Consider the following 20,044-nt stretch of genomic DNA (forward strand, 5'->3'; position numbering starts at 1 on the left):
ATTTTTGTGGGTCCCACAATCTTCTTCTATCTCTTCTCTTTCTTTCTTTTTTCCAGCTTCTCTTCCTTTCTTTACCTTCTCTTTGTTTCTTTTGCCTGCAACGAGGCTTGGAGGCTGGTGACCGCGGCGGACGCATACGATGGCGGGCGCAGGAGACGGTAACAGCGACGGCCATGGCGGACAAGGCGGACGCAAACTGCGACGACGGCGAACTCAGGCGATGACAGCGGTCACGATAGCTACAACGGACGAGGCGGATGCACGCGACGATGATTGCTGCGGTGGATGATGGCGGACGCAAGCGACGGAAACATATGCAGTGGACCAGGGTGCCGGCCATGGCGGACTACAATGGATAGGCGACAACACCGATGCGACGGCTGCGGAGGATGGGGCCGAAGTTCGCGGCAGATGCCGAAACCGACGCCGACGATGAGGCGGACGTCGGCGGTGACGCCGGCTGTGGCGGACGCTGGCGATGACGCCGGCCGCCGCGAACAAGGCGGACGTACGGTGGACGACGGTGATGGGTGCGGCGGCGATTGCGATGGACATAGTCACGGACCATCGCTACAAGCGGGCCCCACAACCTTGGGCCGCGCGTGGAGCCGGGCGACTAATTAGTCGCCCGCTCACGCTCGCGCTCCACCGCTCTCTCCTCCATGAAATTGCAAAATCCTAGCTGGAGCGTTTATCGCCGGTCATTGTACCGCTCTTAAAATTTTATACTCCCTCCATAAAAAAAAGTATGGGACACTGTTAATTTATAATATAAAATAAAAGGAGTATTTATAATAAGTTTTCGATGTTTTGTATAAACAACATCATATAATTTTAAATGTAGATAATACTTTATTATAAAAAAAATCGGACAATTTTACGATGGAGGTAGTACTCTATTACTCTTCGGACATAGACAACGGGATCCGATCACCGGCGGCTGGTTGCGAATTCAGTCGCGGTGTGGTGGGTAGCGCAGAGAATCCAAGGGAGGGGAGGTGTCCACGTCGGGTGATGCACTCCGGCCAAGTTGGCATGATTTGTCCTTGTCCGCTAGCTATGTCACTCCCCACCACCTTCTCACCAAACTCCTTTTCATCTTTGTTGCCCCTTGTTTACAGCAAATTAATTTACCTATGTTTAGCAAATCTGTGGCGACGGCGCAGTGCAGAGGCCGGTGTCTTGGCCATTCACAAATCACAATTACTTGAAGCACAAAGAAACCACACTAAATTATCGCCTTTAATTGTTCAGAAACGTAGTATTCACTCCAGAGTAAAATTCATTTACCATATCCCCTATCAGATGAAAACTTTTGGACCGTTTGGTCACTTACCTGAATTCTCCAGGCTCTCACCAAGTGGATCATGGATTCAGAAGGCAACTGCAATAAAATCAGAGAAAAGCTCTAACCTCCACAACATTTATACTTCATAGTTTTTCAGTCTCTTACCAAATACTGTGTACTATATATAGCTAGTCAGTTCTATTACAGGACGACACTTGACACGACACGAGGACTCTGAAAAACTCAAGTCCGTTCACTTGGGACATCACATTTTTATACGTAGCTGAGCTGACAAAGCAGTAAGAAGTAGTTTTCACTTGGACATGGCGCCATTGGAGTGGTTGTCCCAGCCCCAGGCGTCACCCACCTCGCCACCGCCGGGCATCTGCACCTGCTCCGGCGGGGACAGCCCGGTGAAGGGGTCGTCGCCGGCGTAGTCCAGCCCGGTGAGCACGTCGGGGACGCGGCACGCCCCCTGCCGGGGGTTCAGCGCCGGCGACAGCCCGCCCAGGTGGCCGAGGCCGCACGACAGCGCCCCCCGCGCCACCATGTCCTCCGCCATCTTCACCTGTACAAAACTCGGGGACAGCTTCAGAGTTCAGAAACAGCCGAAATGCGTGATGCCGATGTGATGATGATCAAATAATAATGCAATGCAGTGTGCAGAGATGAAATGCATGATCACCTTGACCCGGAGGGCCTCCACGTCTGATTTGAGGATTCTGTTGTCCGTGACCGCCGTCGTGAATTGCTGATTGGCATCTGTCAACTGCTTGAAAAGCGATGCGTTTTCGCCCCGGAGCTGGTCAACCTGACGAAAGAGCACACGAATTTTGAAATCTGAATAAACCCAGAGACCATCACTCAAAATTACAGTACCAATTGGCACAATATTTTGTTACTCAATCTGATATATGGATGGTGCTGTTTGAATTTTTAACATTAGCAAAGGCGCAACGGGTACAAATCAACTCAGTTTACCTGCGTCTCGAGATCAGCTAAGTGAGCTTGCTTTCTCTTCCTTGATCGACGAGCAGACTCCCGGTTGGAAACCATCCTGTAATTTGAAGCCAGCAACCGTTTCATGCAAGTTCTTTGTCAAATATTCCTTCTGAAAAGTAATGTTTACTTCTACTACTAGCGAATACGCCCATAATTTTCATGCCGTGACAGACATAATGCTTGACATAATCGCTGATGTTCTTGGTGTACCTTCTCATTCTCTTAACGTCCAGTGGGTTTGTGCTTTGTTCGCATGGACCGCCCTCTATATCCAACAGCGACTCACTGTCAGAATCTGAACCACTTGTGCCTCCCAGAGTTTGGCTCTCCTTCATGTTCAGAGTGGTAGCTGACGTGGGACTTGCTGCTGCTGATCACAGAAAATTGAACAAATAGTGAGCAAGAACAATTAAAGAACTGAGCATTGTTTGTGCCTCATCATTAAATGCAATTTTGATGCAGTAACAGCACTTGTACTGTACTACTGTCCATGCATGTCCATTGCTAAAATCTCCATGTGTTGAAAACTCCAGGTTGCATGTGTTTTTTCAGTGTGCAGTACAGTAGCAAATCATTACATACATGGATGAGTGACTGTTTTTGGTGTGCAAACTGCAGTCTTATTAACTGATGAAAATTGTGGAAGAGGACGTGTGTTAGGCCATACCACAGATTGATGATTGCGACTCAATTGTGTAGACTGCAGGATGCCGTGCGTTGAGGCTCTGGGACTGGGGCCATATGTGATTGGGAATGACCCCAGTGATGGTGCTCTGCTTGAAAGAAAAACAAAAGCATAATTAATCGAGTAATCAATCATGCATATCAAGAATCAAGTACAATTTAAGATAAGCAACCAAAACTTGTATGTATATGCTGCTACTTATAATTAGTTGTCAGTATGTACTAGTACTAACAATCATCTTCATTACCTAAATAACTTACTTATCATCAGTTCTCAATAACAAGTTTTTTTTTTTTCGAGGATGTTCTCGATAACAACTTAATCAACCCTGTCATGTAAACTCTCCTGTTAGGCTGTTAACCTGAAAAATGATTTCTCCTCTTCCCTTCCCATGCTTAGAATTCAGGACTCCCTCTTATCATGCTATTCAAATATTTTTTCGTGAAACATGAAACATCGTTTGTTTGAAGTTTGAAGACTAAAATTGTGTGTGGTGTGTGAGCGTGTGTCTCTTCTATATGATCTAAAAGAAACATCCTTCATTTTTTTTTCTCTCTTTTTTTTTCTTGTTCTCTGCTTTCCCGCTGTATTTACTCCCCTCCAACTTAATACAATGATACGCAAAAGCTTATGCTTATTCGCGCCAAAAAAAAAAGAGTTTTGAACTAGCAAAAAAAACTGGCAAACAGTCTTCAATTTGAAAGGTGTTGCAGGAGGTGAACAGTAGCGATTAAAAATTTGCAGGCAACAAATTCTAGTCAAGCATAATATGGACCGTGCTACTACCAATAGAACAAGAATCTTAGCCGCTCTTTAATTAAGCACACGAATTAATAATACTCCACCCGTTTCGAAATGTTTGACACCGTTGACTTTTTAGCACATGTTTGACCGTTCGTCTTATTCAAATTTTTTTTTGTGAAATATGTAAAATTATATGCCTACATAAGATATATTTAACAATGAATCAAATAATAGGAAACGAATTAATAATTACTCAAATTTATTTTTTGAATACGACGAACGGTTAAACATGTACTTAAAAAGTCAACGGCGTCAAACATTTCGAAACGGAGGGAGTAAGTAGTACTCCACTCTTTTAATCAAGCACAAGCATGATCAACAGAATAATCACTCACCGTCACCGAGTCCGCGAAGCCGAAGCTGGAGAGGTCGGCGGCGGAGAACATGGCGAACGGCGGCGGGTGCGGGCCGCCGCCGGGCTTCTGGTCGGCGGCGGCGTCGGCGTCGTCCTCCCCCCTCTCGCCGTGGAAGAACGCCTCGAAGTTCAGCTCCGACGGGCACTTCTTCATCTCCTCGTGTGGTCTCTGCTGCTGCTGCTGATTCTTCCAGCGGTGGTGAATTGATGGTGGTGAACTGGTGGTGGTGGCGTCGGAGTCGGATGCTTTTAGAGATGCCCCAGCGAGGCAGATCACCGAGGGAGGAGAAGGAGAAGGAGAAGGGAAAGCTCCTCTTTTTCGCCCCCCACAAAGCTGAGCTGCCCACCCGTGCGCGGCTGGAGCGGTGTCAGTCCGGCGTGGAAAGAGGCTAGAGTATCATCCTTGCCCCTCTTTCCCCCGCATATTTACCACCCCCTGCCATTGGGGGTCCTTCTCCACGTGTACTCCACTCGCAAGCGGTACTTGTTAGGAAGGTACGCTGTAGGTGGTCTCTTCCTACCTCCCTAGTGGCCGGCTCCGGTGCCGGCCGTCAGATCTCCGATGCCGCACACGATGGGGAGGAGGCGGCGGCAGCACGACCACTGCCACATGAGGAGGAGGAGGAGGATGATTTGGCGGCGGTGACGTGCGGCACCGACCATTGCAACGAGGAGAGACTGCGTGCAACCGTGCGAGGAGGTAGCGGAAGCGTGCTCCGCGAGGGAGCCACGTGGATTCTAAGATTTATTGAATCATAATTCACATATTCAATAGAGAAATATTAGTAAAATTTTACAGATTGCTAATATTTTAAATCTGCTTCGTGATTGCTCTAGTAAGCTTCTTCAACAACTCGTGCGGCCTTGTTGAATAACAACAAATAACGATCAATCATGCCTCTGAGATTAATAAAAAAAGGTAGCAGCAGCAAGCTTCCAGGATCGATCAATTAGTTGGCAAGACAGCGAACGGCGACGGCGTCCTGGTTCTGGGCTTGGAACCTTGGCAATCTCCTTCCCCACCTCTCCTCCTACCTCCAAATCCTTTGCTTAGCTTCTAGAGTCTTTTAGCCCCTTGTATCCTTCCACCTTCCACCTCAAAACCTTCCACTATTGTAATAGAAATCAGTGGCTTCTTGTATTGGATTCGCACTGCTACTTCTGAGTTTGTTATTGTTCCAAGCGAGATAACTGGGATCCTAACAATCTGGTATCAGAGCCACCATTCCCCCACCAAATTCCACCATGAGTGACCAAGAGTGCTTGGAGGCCAATCATAGGCTAGAGGAGAAGATCGATCTGATTTTGAAGAAGTTGAATGAGATAGAAGCTAACAGGAGCAAGTTCTTCGAGGAGATGAGCGCCTCCATCAAGGCGACCACTACTGTCCTCACGGCTGCATCACATCCTCCACTCTAGGCACCACCTTCTTCGACGCCCACCACCTGTTTGATGAAGTGCTCCAACGACGATCGTCCTTGGGCGACGTCGAGCTCAGGCCACATTGACAAGGAGACTGCTCCAACAGTTGCCCTGGACCTTGGGGATGGCGAGGACAAGGTTCATGACCCCTGCATCGTCACCAAGGACTCATCCAAGGTCACGCCCACCATGTGTTCGATGAAATGCTCCAGCCCCGATACTAAGCTCGATCTCACCATGGTTGCGGAGGTTACCTATGCCAGTGCAGCCACTACCTCTATGGAGTTGGTAACTGCTCAGGAAGCCATTGGTGCCATGTACAGCGACACCTCTGACCATTCCAAGGTGATGCACACCAAGTGTTTGACGGTTGTCCTCGATGCCATTGGTGACATCGGTCAAGCTATGGTTGTGTTCCAGACCTGGACAGATGCATTCAAGGACGATCCAACCTCCGTTCAGTTCATGGACTTTTTCTCATCAAGTATGATGGCTAACATCAAGTGGAACACACCAATGCCCACTAAGTGTTCGGTACAGTGCCTTGGGCATGGTAGCATGGCATTGATGCCTACAAACGCTTTTGATGTTAATCCATGGCCACCTCCTACTCTAGAAAAATATAGAAGTCAAGCAGTTGTGCATATGTTGTTATTTGAGACACTATTCAATGAGGAGCTAAGGTTGGAGAGAATTGAATTGAAGCCATGGCCACCTCCAACCTACGATGGAGTAATTAGTGGATGGGATTCACAGCCTATGGCTGGTCCAGAATTCAAACTCTATTGGGCAAGAGTACGTCGTTTGCCACCTTGGCCGCCACCTATCGAAGTAAGTTGTCTTGCATTGGTGTGTCATGACAATGTAATGATTTTCACTGAGCTGAAGGATATTAATTTGCATTGGGGTGAGCTGAAACCATGGCCCCCACCAAGTCAAACAAACTTTAAAAATATTATGGTTCAGCCCGAGCAATGCAAGTATTGGGAAATTAGAGTGGAAATGAGTATATTTGCTAGGAAGGAGAAGTGGAATTTACTTAATCAGAAAAGTTGCACAATGGTTGCAATATCTAGCTTGAAGGAGCATGTCAATGGGCAAGAATAGATCTGGTGTAGACCTTGGAATCCTAGTGACTACAAGGTCTCCCCTGACATAATTATGTTGATTACTTCGTCCGTACTGCACCCCTATCATTTGGACCATATTGTTAGCCTTACATATCCTGAAGGTTTGGACACTCTAGTTAGTCATAAGGTGGTTCAGTTTGGGAGGGCTGATACTGCATGCAGTCATCAAAATAAACATACAATTGTTAGGACAATAGGGACATTTGTTAGGCCTGAGCTTGGTACTGGGAATGGTACACACATATTACTTGTTTCAGAGGCAGAAGCTGGATATGTGTCCATGAGGAATTTGCTTGAACTGACAAGGAATGCTAGGCAGTGGCATAATTCCATGGTTGAGTATTTGTCATGGTTTGTGGATGCATGGATGGTTGCCAAACATGCAAGTAATTTTGGTTGGTATCTTGGTTGGGCTTCCCAAATTAAAAATATGGTGAAGAATTTGTTGCGACAGGCAAATAGGACCAGCAATTTTGACACTTCTATACTTGAGATGAACACACATGTTTAGAAACATTCAGCTTATACTCAAGTGCATAGCAGAGCTGAGGTAGTTACTGTTAAACCTGAAACAAAGGAGCTATTGAACCCTGAACTCTAGTCCTTTGCTATGCTTGTCAGCAACAAGATTGAGGAAAATGATTTTGTATTGTTGCTTCTGAAACATCTCACTTCCTTAAGATTGATAGCTAAGATTGCATTGATCATGCCATGGGATCTAGCTGAAAGCGAAGGACAAATTTATAAAGCTTTTGGGACAGTACAAGTGTGCAATATAAATCAAGAGTGGAGCTTTGCAAGTTCAAAAGTTTATTTGATATCGACTTGCGGACAAGTCGAATTTCAAGGAGAGGGGATTGTTAGGATCCGTGGGCTGTACGTGGGCCAATTCAGCTGCTACGCTTACAAAGGCCCAATCATGTCTATGAGATTAATACAAAAAAGGCAGCAGCAGCAAGCTTCCAAGATCGATCAATCAGTTGGCAAGACGGCGAACGGCGACAACGTCCTGGTTCTGGGCTTGGAACCTTGGCGATCTCCTTCCCCACCTCTCCTCCTACCTCCAAATCCTTTGCTTAGCTTCTAGAGTCTTTTAGCCCCTTGTATCCTTCCACCTTCTACCTCAAAACCTTCCACTATTGTAATAGAAATCAGTGGCTTCTTGTATTGGATTCGCACTGCTACTTCTGAGTTTACTATTGTTCCAAGCGAGAGAACTGGGATCCTAACGTAATCTTGACCATTTAGGGTCCTAGGTTAGGGTCATAATGACAAGAGGGTCAAAAAAGGGGGAAGATAGAGGGGGGGAGGGGAGTCGTTGGTTCTAGAGGGATGACCGTGGGTGTTGGAGGACTGACGGTGGGATGCACCATCGGCGCCGTGGGGACGGAGGAGAACGATGGGTCAGCGTCGGTGGTAAGGGCTAAACAAAGCAGTTGGTTTGGAGCTAGGTGGTGATAGATCATGCGGTGGAGTACTTAATGGAGACGTGAATTAGGGGAGGGGGGAGGGGCTCGCCGGTGTTGTTTGTGCCTTCTGGCCAACCAATGATGCTTGGTGGCGGCATCAGTGCTCGAGGAAGTGTGCGGGGGCAAGCTCGCGTCACGCTTGTGCTGCGTGCGGCTAGGGAAGGAGAATGGGAGGAAAAGGATAAGATCATATTGTTACGTACGAATCTTAAAGCATATAGTTGTCCAAAATACGAAAGACATGAGCTACGATTTTATGTCATAAGATATACTCATCTCTAGCTCATTCAGTAGTATAGATTAATGTCCTCCGTTTCACAATGTAAGACTTTTTAACATTGCCCATATTTATATATATGCTAATGAATCTAGACATTATTATATATATAGATTTATTAGCATCTATATAAATGTGGATAATGCTAAAAAGTTTTACACTGTGAAACAGAGGAAAGTACCATTTTAAGCTGATGATGCGTTCTTAATTAGAAAACCACTAGTTGACTAGTTGTAACGAGGCTATATATAGGAATTGAAGATGGATTCTCGTTCAGACCAGATTTCGGCCCATCCACGTCCAATGTTAGGTGGTAAAAGTTCAATTTTCATCCTTCAACTCTATATCGAGTTTTATTCGTGTCCCTTGTCTAAAAAAAAATCTACCTTACTGAGTGGTTTCGATAATAGTTTTATCACATATGATACAGTATAGGTTTAACTGGACCCAGGTATATGTGAAATCCTCCCTTTCTTCTACATCTTTGAATGACGCGAGTGACAGTAAAATGCATAGATGTGGCGATAGTGCTACCATATATTGCATCCTGTGTCGCCATTATCACACACGAACGATAACCATATATTGCATCCTGTGTCGCCATTATCACACACGAACCACAACGCAAGTGTGACAAGGGCTCCATGGTCTCCGTCCCATGCTTTGCCTTATTCTATGTCCTCGTCGTGACACTAGACAACCTTATCGACGAGATTGACCATTTGGAGGGCCTCTTCTCTTCGCCTCATCAAACAATTCCTCTGTTTGCACATTTTTACCACAATCAGCCACCCAGTTCCCTGATCCCCTCACCTATTCTCATTGAAAATAAAACTAAACAAAACTGACGTATTACATATTATATTCAAAACATTTAATGGGTAGCATCAAAATTCCAACAAAAATATGAATTATTGGATTAGTAAGAGCAAGTCTAATAATACAGCCGATTGCCAGTGACAGTAGTATCCAGGTCATCAAAAACCTTCATAAGAGCTATCAAATACAATAACAGTTATAATAGGATGGTCCACCATATTATCTAAGAGAATAATTAACTCTGACAAAAGCACACCAAACCTTCTCTCTCTACCTTGTCTCCGTCGCGCCAGCCACCACACACCATCCATTTATTTCTGATATCTTTTGTGTACTCTCCCATCTTCTTCCTTGTTTTTTTATGAACACAAGCAGCAGGCCAAGCTTGCTCTTGAGCTTATCATGGGCTGTCTCCCGAGTCCTTACACGTGGATGCTGTGTCAGCCCGCGGCACCGCCTATCGCCGCCATGATGGCATGTCCTCGAGCTCCTCTAGTCATCTTCATGACAACCTTGAGCTTCACGGGTAAGCTAAGAAGCGGTCGCAAGTGAGTCCGCCCGCTGGAGGTCTGGAGCAAGCTAAGCAATGGTGTGACGGTAGCGAGCAAGCAAGGAGATGACGACGATCCCGCGGCAATCTTTAGCTCCTTCTCTCCTCATCAACGTCTTCATATGGGAAGTTGTGCTGTAGTCGGGTGATAGGATAGTCGCCGGCTCACATTCTCTCTCACTCCCTCTCCCTTCCAACCCATCACCACAGTCGACGTGGTCTCCTTTTTGCCAGTCCACGGTGTCTTATTATACCTGCTCTAATATTTGATAAGGTAATGATGTGATTTAAAAAAAAAACAAAATTCAGTTGCAAATGCACAGGCATTCGTAGACCAATCCTACCACGCCGACCAAACACTACCTTCCCCGCCACTAGCTTATCCTCCTCGTCTTCCCTTCCATCCCCCAACCCAACCCACCACCGCCTCGCCGCGGTCGCCGGCGAGAGGCGCCGCGCCGCGCGCGTCGAGAGGATCGCCTCCTCCTCCTCCTCCTCCGGCAGCCATGTCCTCCATCCACTTCTTCCCGGCCACCTCCCAGGCCGCCGCCCCGTCGCGCCGCCCCCTCACCAAACCCTCCCCAAAACCCCCCGCCGCCACCGCCGCGTACCACCGCGGTGGAGGCAACGAGCCGGTGCTCTTCCCGCGCCTCTTCCTCAGGAGGCGTGCCCGGCCCGCCGCGGCGCCGGCCGAGGCGCCGCCGGTGGGCCCCGACGGCAGCAGCAGCGGCGGCGGGGGAGGAGGAGGGGAGGGGGGCGGGGGCGGAGGGGACGACGAGGAGGATGAGGGGACGAGGAAGGGGCTGCTGCCGGAGTGGCTCAGCGTCACGACGGACGACGCCAAGACGGTGCTGGCCGCCATCGCCATCTCGCTCGCCTTCCGCTCCTTCGTCGCCGAGCCGCGCTTCATCCCCTCGCTCTCCATGTTCCCCACCTTCGACGTCGGCGACCGCATTGTCGCCGAGAAGGTCCGTCTGCTCTTCCTTGACTTCTTTCCTTTTTGTTTTTGTCAACAGAGGATTCAGATTTTACTTAAATGTGCTGATTACTGAGTTCCGGGTGCACACATTTGCCTAATGTTTCTGATAAAATGTGTGCCTTTTGAATTTCGACTTGGGTAAGTAATCAATACAGCACAATCGTAGAAATTTGTTCACGTACTTGTTACTTGTTGGTTTGCTTCCTGGTTGCGTAGCATATGATGATCACTGCCAAATTTTGTTTAGACGATAACCTGGTATAAGCATTGGTAAAACAAAATCCCCAACATACTAGAATTCCGCATTGACATCAGCAAATAGGCATATGGACACATGACACATGTTCACATTATCATGCTCACCTCTTCAGGCAATGGCTGATCTTTTGCATATTGTTTTGTCCAGCCATCAGTCAAACAGTCATATATAGCTTGAGTTAGCTATAAAAATTATGAATGAGCTGTTTTAAATGGGTTTCACAGCACTTCTAAGTGTAACAGGGAAGCAGGCGTAGACAGTCCGATTGTTGGTTAACATTTTAGGACATATTTTTTTTTTCATTTTTGTGTTAAATTGTAAGAAATGATCATCGTCTAGTTAGATAGCATGCCTTAATATGTTCTATGCCTCCTGTTGGCAGTAAAAAGTTCTGAAATGAGGCTATTTATTTTGTAAAAAACTGCCTTCACAAGACTTGTTCATAATCTCAATAGACTTTGATCATATTGGGGATATTTGGAGTAATATACGATAACCTACATAAGTATAGAAAACAATGACAATATTCCACATAAAAAAGAGAGCATGACAATATGCACCCTTTGAATTGCATTAATCTTTCTACATAATCCTTAGTCCAAAGTATGTGCTTGTTGTCATTAACAGAACTAGCACGGTGGCCCACGCAGATTGCGCGGCTAGCATCACTATATTTTCTCTCATATAATAGCATATATGTTTTCTCATTATATTATTTAAATATATTAAAATGACAACATAATTTTAAATTTTGCAATAACTTTACAAAACTACTAATGTGTAATATTCATATTGTATTTTATATACGTGTTAGTTATTAATTATTTTTAATATCAAATTTTAGTTATTTGTAAATTATATATATTCCTATATGGACTCTAGACTTGTCTTTTAATATTTCTTTTTTTAATTCTGAATTTTCTGTAAATTGTATTTCTATATAGACTCTATGCTCTTCTTCCAATATTATTTATTTTATTTCTGAATTTTTATTATTTCTAATTGTATTTCTATGTGGACTCTAAACTCATCTTTCAATATTCTTTAATTTTTAATTTCGAATTTCAGTTACTTCTAAATTGTATTCCTATATTGATTTTAAACTCTTCTTCCCATGTTTTTCTTAATTTCGAATTTTAGTTATTTGTAAATTGTATTTTTATACGGACTCTAAACTCTACTTTTAATTTTATTATGTTTATTTCAAATTTTAGTTTGTTTTAAATTCCTATATGGACTCTATACTCTACTTCTAATATTTCTTATTTTTTAATTCCGAATTTCTATTTTTTTTCTTAATGTATTTCTATATGGACTCTATACTCTACTTCTAATATTCCTTAATTTTAATTCCGGATTTCAGTTATTTCCTAATTGTATTTTTATATGGACTCTATACTCTACTTTTAATATTCCTTATTTTTATCTGATTTTAGTTATTTCCTAATTGTATTTCTATATGGACTCTAGTCTCCTCTTCTAATATTTCTTATTTTTTAATTCCTTTCAACTATTTCTAAATTGTATTTATAAATGGACTCTAGTCTCCTCTTCTAATATTCCTTATTTTTTTAATTTCGAATTTCAGCTATTTCTAAATTGTATTTCTATATGGACTCTGCCTTTTCTTTTTCTCCGATTAATGTGAGAATTTCTAGGCCATGAGAGCGAATATGGAGGCTCCTTTTTCTGTTCCTTTAATAATATAATAGATGTCACAATTCTCTCAAACAGTTCCTAGTACATCTTGGGCACAGGGTTTGACCTATCGGAACACTGATTTGTATCGGGGGTCACCGAAGTTCTAAAATTTCGGAAATATTGCGGAAATTTTGGACGATTTTTTTTTTAAAAAAATGAATTCAAATTTAAAAATTGTGGGCGAAATTTCCAAAAAAAGAACAAAAACAGATAGCAACACTCGCTCTGTTTGGCAGCCATACAAGCAGCAGCTGCTGCATCACAAATTTGCGGCAATTCTTAACTACTGCAGCTGTGGCAACCAAGCTGGAAAAATACCAAGCTGAAAATGCACAAGGAAATATACCAATCTCGTCCTAGAACCAATAAGCCCAACCATTCTTCCATCAACTTCTAGAATATGAGATGCACATGAACAGAACTAGCTGGTTGTTGAAGAATATACTGAGAACAAACAAATGTGAAGAAGAGGGATAACCAAGCTGGTTGTTGAGCACCATCACCTTCACCGGCAGGTTCTCGACGTGGATCATGGCGAGCTCCTGGATGTTCATCAGGAAGCTGCCGTCGCCATCGATGTCGACCACGGTGGCGCCTGTGTTGGCCACCGCGGCACCGGCGGCGGCCGGCAGGCCGAAGCCCATTGCGCCTAGCCTGGCGGATGAGAGCCACTGCCTGGGTCTCCTGTAGGTCTAGTACTATGTCGCCCACATCTGGTGCTGCCCGACGCCCGGCTGGAGCGGCTGCAGGCGACGGCTGGGGGCGCCGGTGGTGGGCTGCGTCGGGGCGGCGAGGCGGCGACCGGCGTCGAGGCGGCGACTGGCGACTTGGCGAGATGGCGATTTTTTTCGATCTGGGTGTGGTGCGGCGCAATGAGGGGAGGCGGAGGGGGGGGGGGGAGGGGAGAGAACGGCGATTTAGGGTTAGGGGAGAAAATCGCGTCAAAATTTTTTTGGCCGAAATATTTGACCAGAGCTCACTTACAATCGGGACCCACCGAAACGCCCGAAATTTCCGAAATTCCGAAATTTCCAACGCCGCTTCGGCATAATACTGCTTTGTTTTATCCAACTACCTTTTCTAGTTGTGATGATTGATTAGTCCATTATTAATATTTTAACTACGATGAATCAGGATACCAAATTCATTGTGGTTGTTGCTTATTTTCATTTGCTGAATTCCAACCTTTAGTGTCTTTATAAGTTCCAAAATTTGTTTAAATTTGCAAGATGGTATGATGGACCACTATTAAAGGTCACCTGCATGGGTGTATAACTTCACCCTATATATTGTTATTCATGTTGAGTTTGTTTATATTTCTGTCAAAAGATGTCTTTTTATATCTTACTAAGCAATGTATTCACATCATATCATAAATTTACCATATGAATGCTTTTCAGGTTACATACTACTTTAGAAAGCCATGTATAAATGACATAGTAATCTTCAAAAGTCCACCAGTGCTGCAGGTACTTGCATATTAGCTAAAAGTGTGGTGTTTTGGGAATTTGGATGATGTATGCTGTTTTTCTTGATATCACTGTGAATGTTTCTGTTCAGGAGGTCGGTTATACTGACAATGATGTTTTCATCAAACGAATTGTTGCCAGGGAGGGAGATGTTGTTGAGGTTGCTTTCAAACTCAGAAACTTCTTTTTCATGTGTATAACTATATCTTGTAATCTTCACTTAATTAGTTTCTTTTTCTGTCTATGAATTCCTTCCTGCAGTCTGTGTGTGTTAATTTCAACACCATGAAATTCTTTGAAATTTTTTAGGTAGTCCAAGGAGTGTACTAAAATTGGGAAACGTTTACTCCATACTGTTTAAGCATTGGAGAAATCATTATGTCTATTATGTGATCACAAAATAGATTTGTGATCTTTCCATCTTCCTGTGCTCACTTTGTGCCATGAGCTGCTTCATGGTCTCTTCCACATGGCATGATACTCCACGTCAGCTGCACCAGGCTCAAAGGCAAGGCCCGCTATGGCAACTCCTCAGCCACATGGCAGTTCTACTTTGGGGATGGTGGCGTCAGTCTTGCAGGAACGGCATTGATGTTTGAGATGCTGAGTGTGGATGTGAATGCTGGAGCAGTCTCACTCCCACTTGCAGTGGCTAGGGCGGTGATGCTGTCACTGATGATGAGTCTTGATATCTTGTTCTCGTATGTTAGCCTACAATGAGTCTGAGGTCTTATATTCTTCTATGTTAGCCTCCGCTGCCACTTTCTGCCCTCTTCTCCTGCATTGTTGTTCTTCAGCACTGTTCTTCCAGATCAGTTGTTTTGAGCTAGAATTTGCGACAGGATGACATGTCTCATGGAACTTTAGTACTTGTGAAGTATAACATAAGCAATAGAAAAATCCTTACCCTATGAATTGTTTGGAGTGACCTACTTACTGTGCTCAAGTATTAATTTAGGTTCTTTCTTTCTTTCTTTCTTTTGAAACACTGTGACATCCTCAAACAACAAAATACTTAATTTTCTTTTCATCTTATTGCAGGTTCATAAAGGAAAACTAGTTGTCAATGGTGAAGTTAGAAATGAAGAGTTCATTCTTGAGCCACCTTCTTATGACATGAACCCAGTGGTAAGATATTACTGAGCCACCCATGAATGATACATGAGCTCAATAATGTAACAACCAACCAAATATAGTTTGAACCACATTCCCCAGTTAAGGCTGATGAGCAATAAGAGGATTAAGAAAACACAAATGGTTTATTAGTTTTGATTCACTGACACTACATATGTGGATGTGTCAGTGGAATGAATGGAGACATTTGAAGAAACAATCTTGATTAGATCCCTTACTGTTACTGATTTTTAAATACTTTATCTGCATTAATAATCAGACGTATATCATGACGAATTACATATAAAAACTTGCATTTTGCGTGTGGTATACCTCCAAGTTAGCTGAAGACATAAAATTTCTATAGAATCTATTGAATAGTGCTCACTAGCCACACCTAGGTGGATATAGATATGGTTACCACTATTTATAGATACATTATTGTGTATGGTTTCTTGTGTTGTGTGCTGTGTGCATATTCTGTACATATGCATGAACATGAAGTTGTCAACAACACTTCATACTTGATTTATGTTTCAATCCTTGTAGAAGAAAAATGAACATGATTCTTTTCTGGGTTATATTTTTGTGTTTGTTGATACTATGTTTTTCATGACAGCAAGTACCTGAGAACTCAGTTTTTGTAATGGGAGATAACCGAAACAACAGTTATGATTCACATGTGTGGTAATACTCTCTGCTGATTTTCCCATGTTACTTACTATTAACTTGTTTTGTATCTTAATTGAATTGGCCTGTACAATACTGCTATTATTTTCCTCAGGGGCCCTCTTCCTTCTAAGAACATATTGGGGAGATCCATTTTCCGGTATTGGCCTCCTGGCCGAATAGGGAGCACTACTACTGATTGCCTCATCCCTGAGATAAATCCAAGCTCGCTTATTGATGTCAAACTGGCAAAGTAGAAGTTCAGGCATTGATTATTGCAGTGTGAAGTTTGCGCTTCATGTAAGCTCCTATTCTTTAATATTCCCTCTCTCCTGGAAATTCGGAGGAATATTTGACAGCAGGCCACGTAGAAATTAGAAAGGAGAACACATTTGGTTCTCCTTGATGTCACAAAGAATGCTAGCAACTAGCATGAGCATAGAAACCATTTTGTTTCAAGGTTTCTGCGACTCTCGCTCTTTGTTGTATATTAAGACTGTAAGGATGTTGCCTTAGTGATTCGCATCAAATGATTCTTCTTGTACATCACGTTTTGTAGCACCACGTGTGTATCATCCTCATACAGTGCTTGACAAAAGATGTGTAACGCGTTGAGCCGGCAGTTCACTTCATTGCCTTACATGTTGCTAATGCTGACAGATTCTTCAGAATTCAAGTTACTGCCATCCTTTTGGTCTGTATGAACAATTGCTCCCCCGTGTCGGTGTACTCATGGATGGCATATAAATATTTAGGTTTAAAGAAGTGGATTGAAAAATATATATTGGTTATCAACAATACAATTTCCCAAACTATATATGATGATTCTATGAGCAGGGATCCTGCATATTTTTCAGACGGGAGAAATCTGAAATCTGTGCAACCTATATATATATCAATCCATCCACGCGGCACGTCCCTTCAATATCAACACGGTGGCGTGCACAATACACAGTCGCACAGAAGAATAACAAACAAATTGGTGGGTGTTAGTTTCCCTCTACTGACTGAAATCGCTTGCTTGCTTTAGTTTAGTCGCGTTGGCATGGAAGTAAAACCCATATGTAGTCAGATTAGATTCCCTCCTCACGCAGCAATTGGCAAATGCTTGGTTGGTTCGCAAACGCACTACTAAGAGTGAATAAACAGTCACTGCAACATGGCCCAGCAGCAAATTAAGCAGGATAAGGCCATCATTTCGATCCAAACCGGCCAACCAAGCAAGAAAACCAGCAACACGTCTCGATGTCATCACATGTACATGATCTCCAGCGATATAGAGCGCGCGCGGCGACGAGTCACGACTGCAATTTGCGACGCAAGAAACCTCCTCCCTTTAGATCGCGGCAACACATACGTTATCTCTGACAAACAACCGTGAAAAGAATAATGGCCGTTTCGGTAGATCGATCTCCAATTGACGATCGAATTGGGAAGAAGCACCTCTAACCTTACTGCTCCCTCTGATGTGGTGTTCACTGATATATAGACTCACAAGCTATGGAACCGATATGCCAACCACTCAAAAACAGAGAAAAGTAAATTAGAGATTCATGAGCTGTGAAAAATAATTAAGGGCCGTTTTCTAGCTGTCCTATTCATGGATATGATCAGTTGGTAAGTGCCTGCAGGCACCTAGCCAGAGACTATCCCGCCGTATTATTTCGACCAAATTCTCCAAGCAAACATGGGAAGATAGATACGTACTCCTACGCGTGTGCCGTGGCCGTACGTACGTGTGCCTGCATCTTCACCGCAAGTCATGCACATGCGCATGTGCTTCATCCTAGCCTACGTTGCTGTTCCCGCTCGCCACACACTTTCGCCTTTCTGACTTACACGCGCGTATATATACACGCAGCACGTCTGCACCGGCCGTTTCACCATTCCTCGAACACCATCATCCACAAACACACAAGTACATCTCGATCGAAGCTAGCTAGACTAGAGCACGCACACGTACGATCCATCGTCCATGGCGGGCGTCGCTCGCATGCTCGCGGCCGTGGTCTGCGCGATCATGGCGGCGGCGGCGATGGCGGCCGGCGGCGTGGGCGCGCTGGAGCCGAGCGGGTGGGTGAGGGCGCACGCGACGTTCTACGGCGGCGCGGACGCGTCGGGAACCATGGGCGGGGCGTGCGGGTACGGCAACCTGTACGCGCAGGGGTACGGCACGAGGACGGCGGCGCTCAGCACGGCGCTGTTCAACGACGGCCTCGCCTGCGGGCAGTGCTACAAGCTCGTCTGCGACCGCAAGACGGACCGGACGTGGTGCAAGCCGGGCGTCTCCGTCACCATCACCGCCACCAACTTCTGCCCGCCCAACTGGGACCTCCCCAGCGACAGCGGCGGCTGGTGCAACCCGCCGCGCCCCCACTTCGACATGGCCCAGCCCGCCTGGGAGAAGATCGGCATCTACCGCGGCGGCATCATCCCCGTCATCTACCAAAGGTAAACAACACAATCACATATGTCTAGTGGTTGTTGCAGTGACCTGAATAGCACTCTAAGGTTCTAAGTTTAGATCTTCATAGGAGTGAATTTCAGATTATATTGTTTGAGGGACTGAGTTTCCGATTCAAGACGATTTGAGAGGCTGGATAAAAAATACCATTCTCTAAAAAAAATTATCACCTTCGACATCGCAACATCGATCAACCATTGATGATTGATTCTACTGGGTGGCGGAGTCAGAAAAACATTCACATATAAGGCTGAGCTAATGAAAGTTCAAATATTTTCACAACCACATAGTATTTTTTAAGATTATAATGAGAGCTATGGATCTAGGCATTAGGCTCGAGTCCTGGCTGCCCCATGCCTGATGCCGCCTCAAATTTGTACTACCACCGTAAAAATCACTTTATTTTTGATGTTTTTGTGTAGGGTTCCTTGCATGAAGAAGGGCGGGGTGCGGTTCACCATCAACGGGCACGACTACTTCCAGCTGGTGCTGCTGACCAACGTCGGGGCGGCCGGCTCGATCAAGGCCATGGACGTGAAGGGCTCCAAGTCGCCGGACTGGATGGCCATGGCGCACAACTGGGGCGCCCAGTGGCACTCGCTGGCCTACCTCACCGGCCAGGGCCTCTCCTTCCGGGTCACCATCACCGATGGCCAGACGCTCGTCTTCCCCAACGTCGTTCGCCCCGGATGGAGGTTCGGCCAAACGTTCGCGAGCAACCTACAGTTCAAGTGAGCCACCGATCGAAGCTTCTATATAGGCGCAGCTAGCATCGTCGTGCATATGCGTGAAGGATTTAATTTGGCGTCCAAACTTTATATATACTTCTTTTCCAAAATGATCGATCACTCTCTCAATTTGGATGCTGATGGGGGTTGATTTACTATGGTATTGTGTAATTAATTACCAGCCTGAAACCAACATTTTCATTGGGCTTTTGTATGTATGTGCGATGTACATAAAGAGTTCGATCTAAATGATTCTTATGGAAGTATGATTTTCACGCGATTTGAGTAAACTCCAAATTTGGTGTTTAGTTGAGTAGACCATAAGTTGGATTCCCTTGAGGAGATAATTACAAGGTTCTTAATTAGTGTGTTAAATTTGTAACACCTTCTGGTATATAGCTATTTTGGTTCAAAATCCGTAAAAAGATCTCAGATAATAAAATTGTCGAACGATCAACTTGTTGGAAAGTTTTTGTAGGCAGTGGCGAGTTACATTGGGGTCCAGTAGATCGTGTATAGTTGTGCTTGCTTGTTAATACTACCTCCGTCTAAAAAAAATAAATAAATCAAATTTAACTTACGAATATGGACGGATGCTTATTGAGATTCACAGCGAAAGAAATCAATTTTAACTTATGGATATGTTACAACCGTGCGCGTAAGTAAGGTCGATCTACACGCGATGACTATACTTTGTTTAAGATATTCGCAACGGGAAATATAACCTTGAAGCTAGCTTACCTTGTGCGAAAGATTATTAGTCAAAACGGTGAAGTGCATATGTGGGTTTCCAGCGTCAATGCACCTAGCTAGAGGCAGCTATATGTATATAGCTTGAACAGTAAGCGTTAGACTCTGCAG

At 44.6% G+C, this 20,044-nt stretch overlaps 3 protein-coding genes across 4 annotated transcripts; 2 read left to right on the forward strand and 1 right to left on the reverse strand.

The window, feature by feature from the left end:
• Positions 1–1,390: 1,390 nt before the first annotated feature.
• On the reverse strand, positions 1,391–4,506 carry LOC127761266 (bZIP transcription factor RISBZ3). 2 transcript variants are annotated; one of them, XM_052285536.1, is made up of 6 exons: positions 4,115–4,506; positions 2,958–3,063; positions 2,501–2,657; positions 2,270–2,345; positions 1,974–2,099; positions 1,391–1,856 (listed from the first exon to the last, which is right to left on the reverse strand). In XM_052285536.1, the coding sequence occupies exons 1-6, from the start codon at positions 4,286–4,288 to the stop codon at positions 1,602–1,604; spliced, it is 894 nt and encodes a 297-aa protein (XP_052141496.1). In that variant the 5' UTR covers positions 4,289–4,506; the 3' UTR covers positions 1,391–1,601. The 2 variants fall into 2 exon arrangements, with proteins under 2 accessions (XP_052141496.1, XP_052141495.1); XM_052285535.1 differs by having other exon boundaries at positions 2,501–2,660; positions 4,115–4,486.
• Positions 4,507–10,141: 5,635 nt separating this feature from the next.
• On the forward strand, positions 10,142–16,662 carry LOC127763306 (chloroplast processing peptidase). Its single transcript, XM_052287962.1, has 6 exons — positions 10,142–10,769; positions 14,141–14,209; positions 14,301–14,369; positions 15,251–15,337; positions 15,942–16,009; positions 16,107–16,662. Exons 1-6 carry the CDS (start codon positions 10,308–10,310, stop codon positions 16,246–16,248), a joined length of 897 nt encoding a protein of 298 aa, XP_052143922.1. The 5' UTR covers positions 10,142–10,307; the 3' UTR covers positions 16,249–16,662.
• A 1,227-nt stretch (positions 16,663–17,889) lies between these two features.
• LOC127763308 (expansin-A13) lies at positions 17,890–19,466 on the forward strand. Its single transcript, XM_052287963.1, has 2 exons — positions 17,890–18,442; positions 18,878–19,466. Exons 1-2 carry the CDS (start codon positions 17,967–17,969, stop codon positions 19,188–19,190), a joined length of 789 nt encoding a protein of 262 aa, XP_052143923.1. The 5' UTR covers positions 17,890–17,966; the 3' UTR covers positions 19,191–19,466.
• Positions 19,467–20,044: the final 578 nt, after the last annotated feature.

The sequence above is a fragment of the Oryza glaberrima genome, chromosome 2, assembly GCF_000147395.1.
Source record: "Oryza glaberrima chromosome 2, OglaRS2, whole genome shotgun sequence".
In the NCBI taxonomy this organism is placed as follows: Eukaryota; Viridiplantae; Streptophyta; class Magnoliopsida; order Poales; family Poaceae; genus Oryza; species Oryza glaberrima.

Bases quoted from the DNA above. Each gene is read 5' to 3' on its own strand.
- LOC127761266 (XM_052285535.1), bottom strand. From the start codon at position 4,288: ATGAAGAAGTGCCCGTCGGAGCTGAACTTCGAGGCGTTCTTCCACGGC. The intron at 3,064-4,114 runs GTGAGTGATTAT...TCTTTCAAGCAG, and splicing joins GCTTCGCGGACTCGGTGACG to AGCACCATCACTGGGGTCAT. The intron at 1,857-1,973 runs GTGATCATGCAT...AGTTTTGTACAG, and splicing joins TGGAGGCCCTCCGGGTCAAG to GTGAAGATGGCGGAGGACAT.
- LOC127763306 (XM_052287962.1), top strand. From the start codon at position 10,308: ATGTCCTCCATCCACTTCTTCCCGGCCACCTCCCAGGCCGCCGCCCCG. The intron at 10,770-14,140 runs GTCCGTCTGCTC...AATGCTTTTCAG, and splicing joins ACCGCATTGTCGCCGAGAAG to GTTACATACTACTTTAGAAA. The intron at 15,338-15,941 runs GTAAGATATTAC...TTTTCATGACAG, and splicing joins CTTATGACATGAACCCAGTG to CAAGTACCTGAGAACTCAGT.
- LOC127763308 (XM_052287963.1), top strand. From the start codon at position 17,967: ATGGCGGGCGTCGCTCGCATGCTCGCGGCCGTGGTCTGCGCGATCATG. The intron at 18,443-18,877 runs GTAAACAACACA...GTTTTTGTGTAG, and splicing joins ATCCCCGTCATCTACCAAAG to GGTTCCTTGCATGAAGAAGG.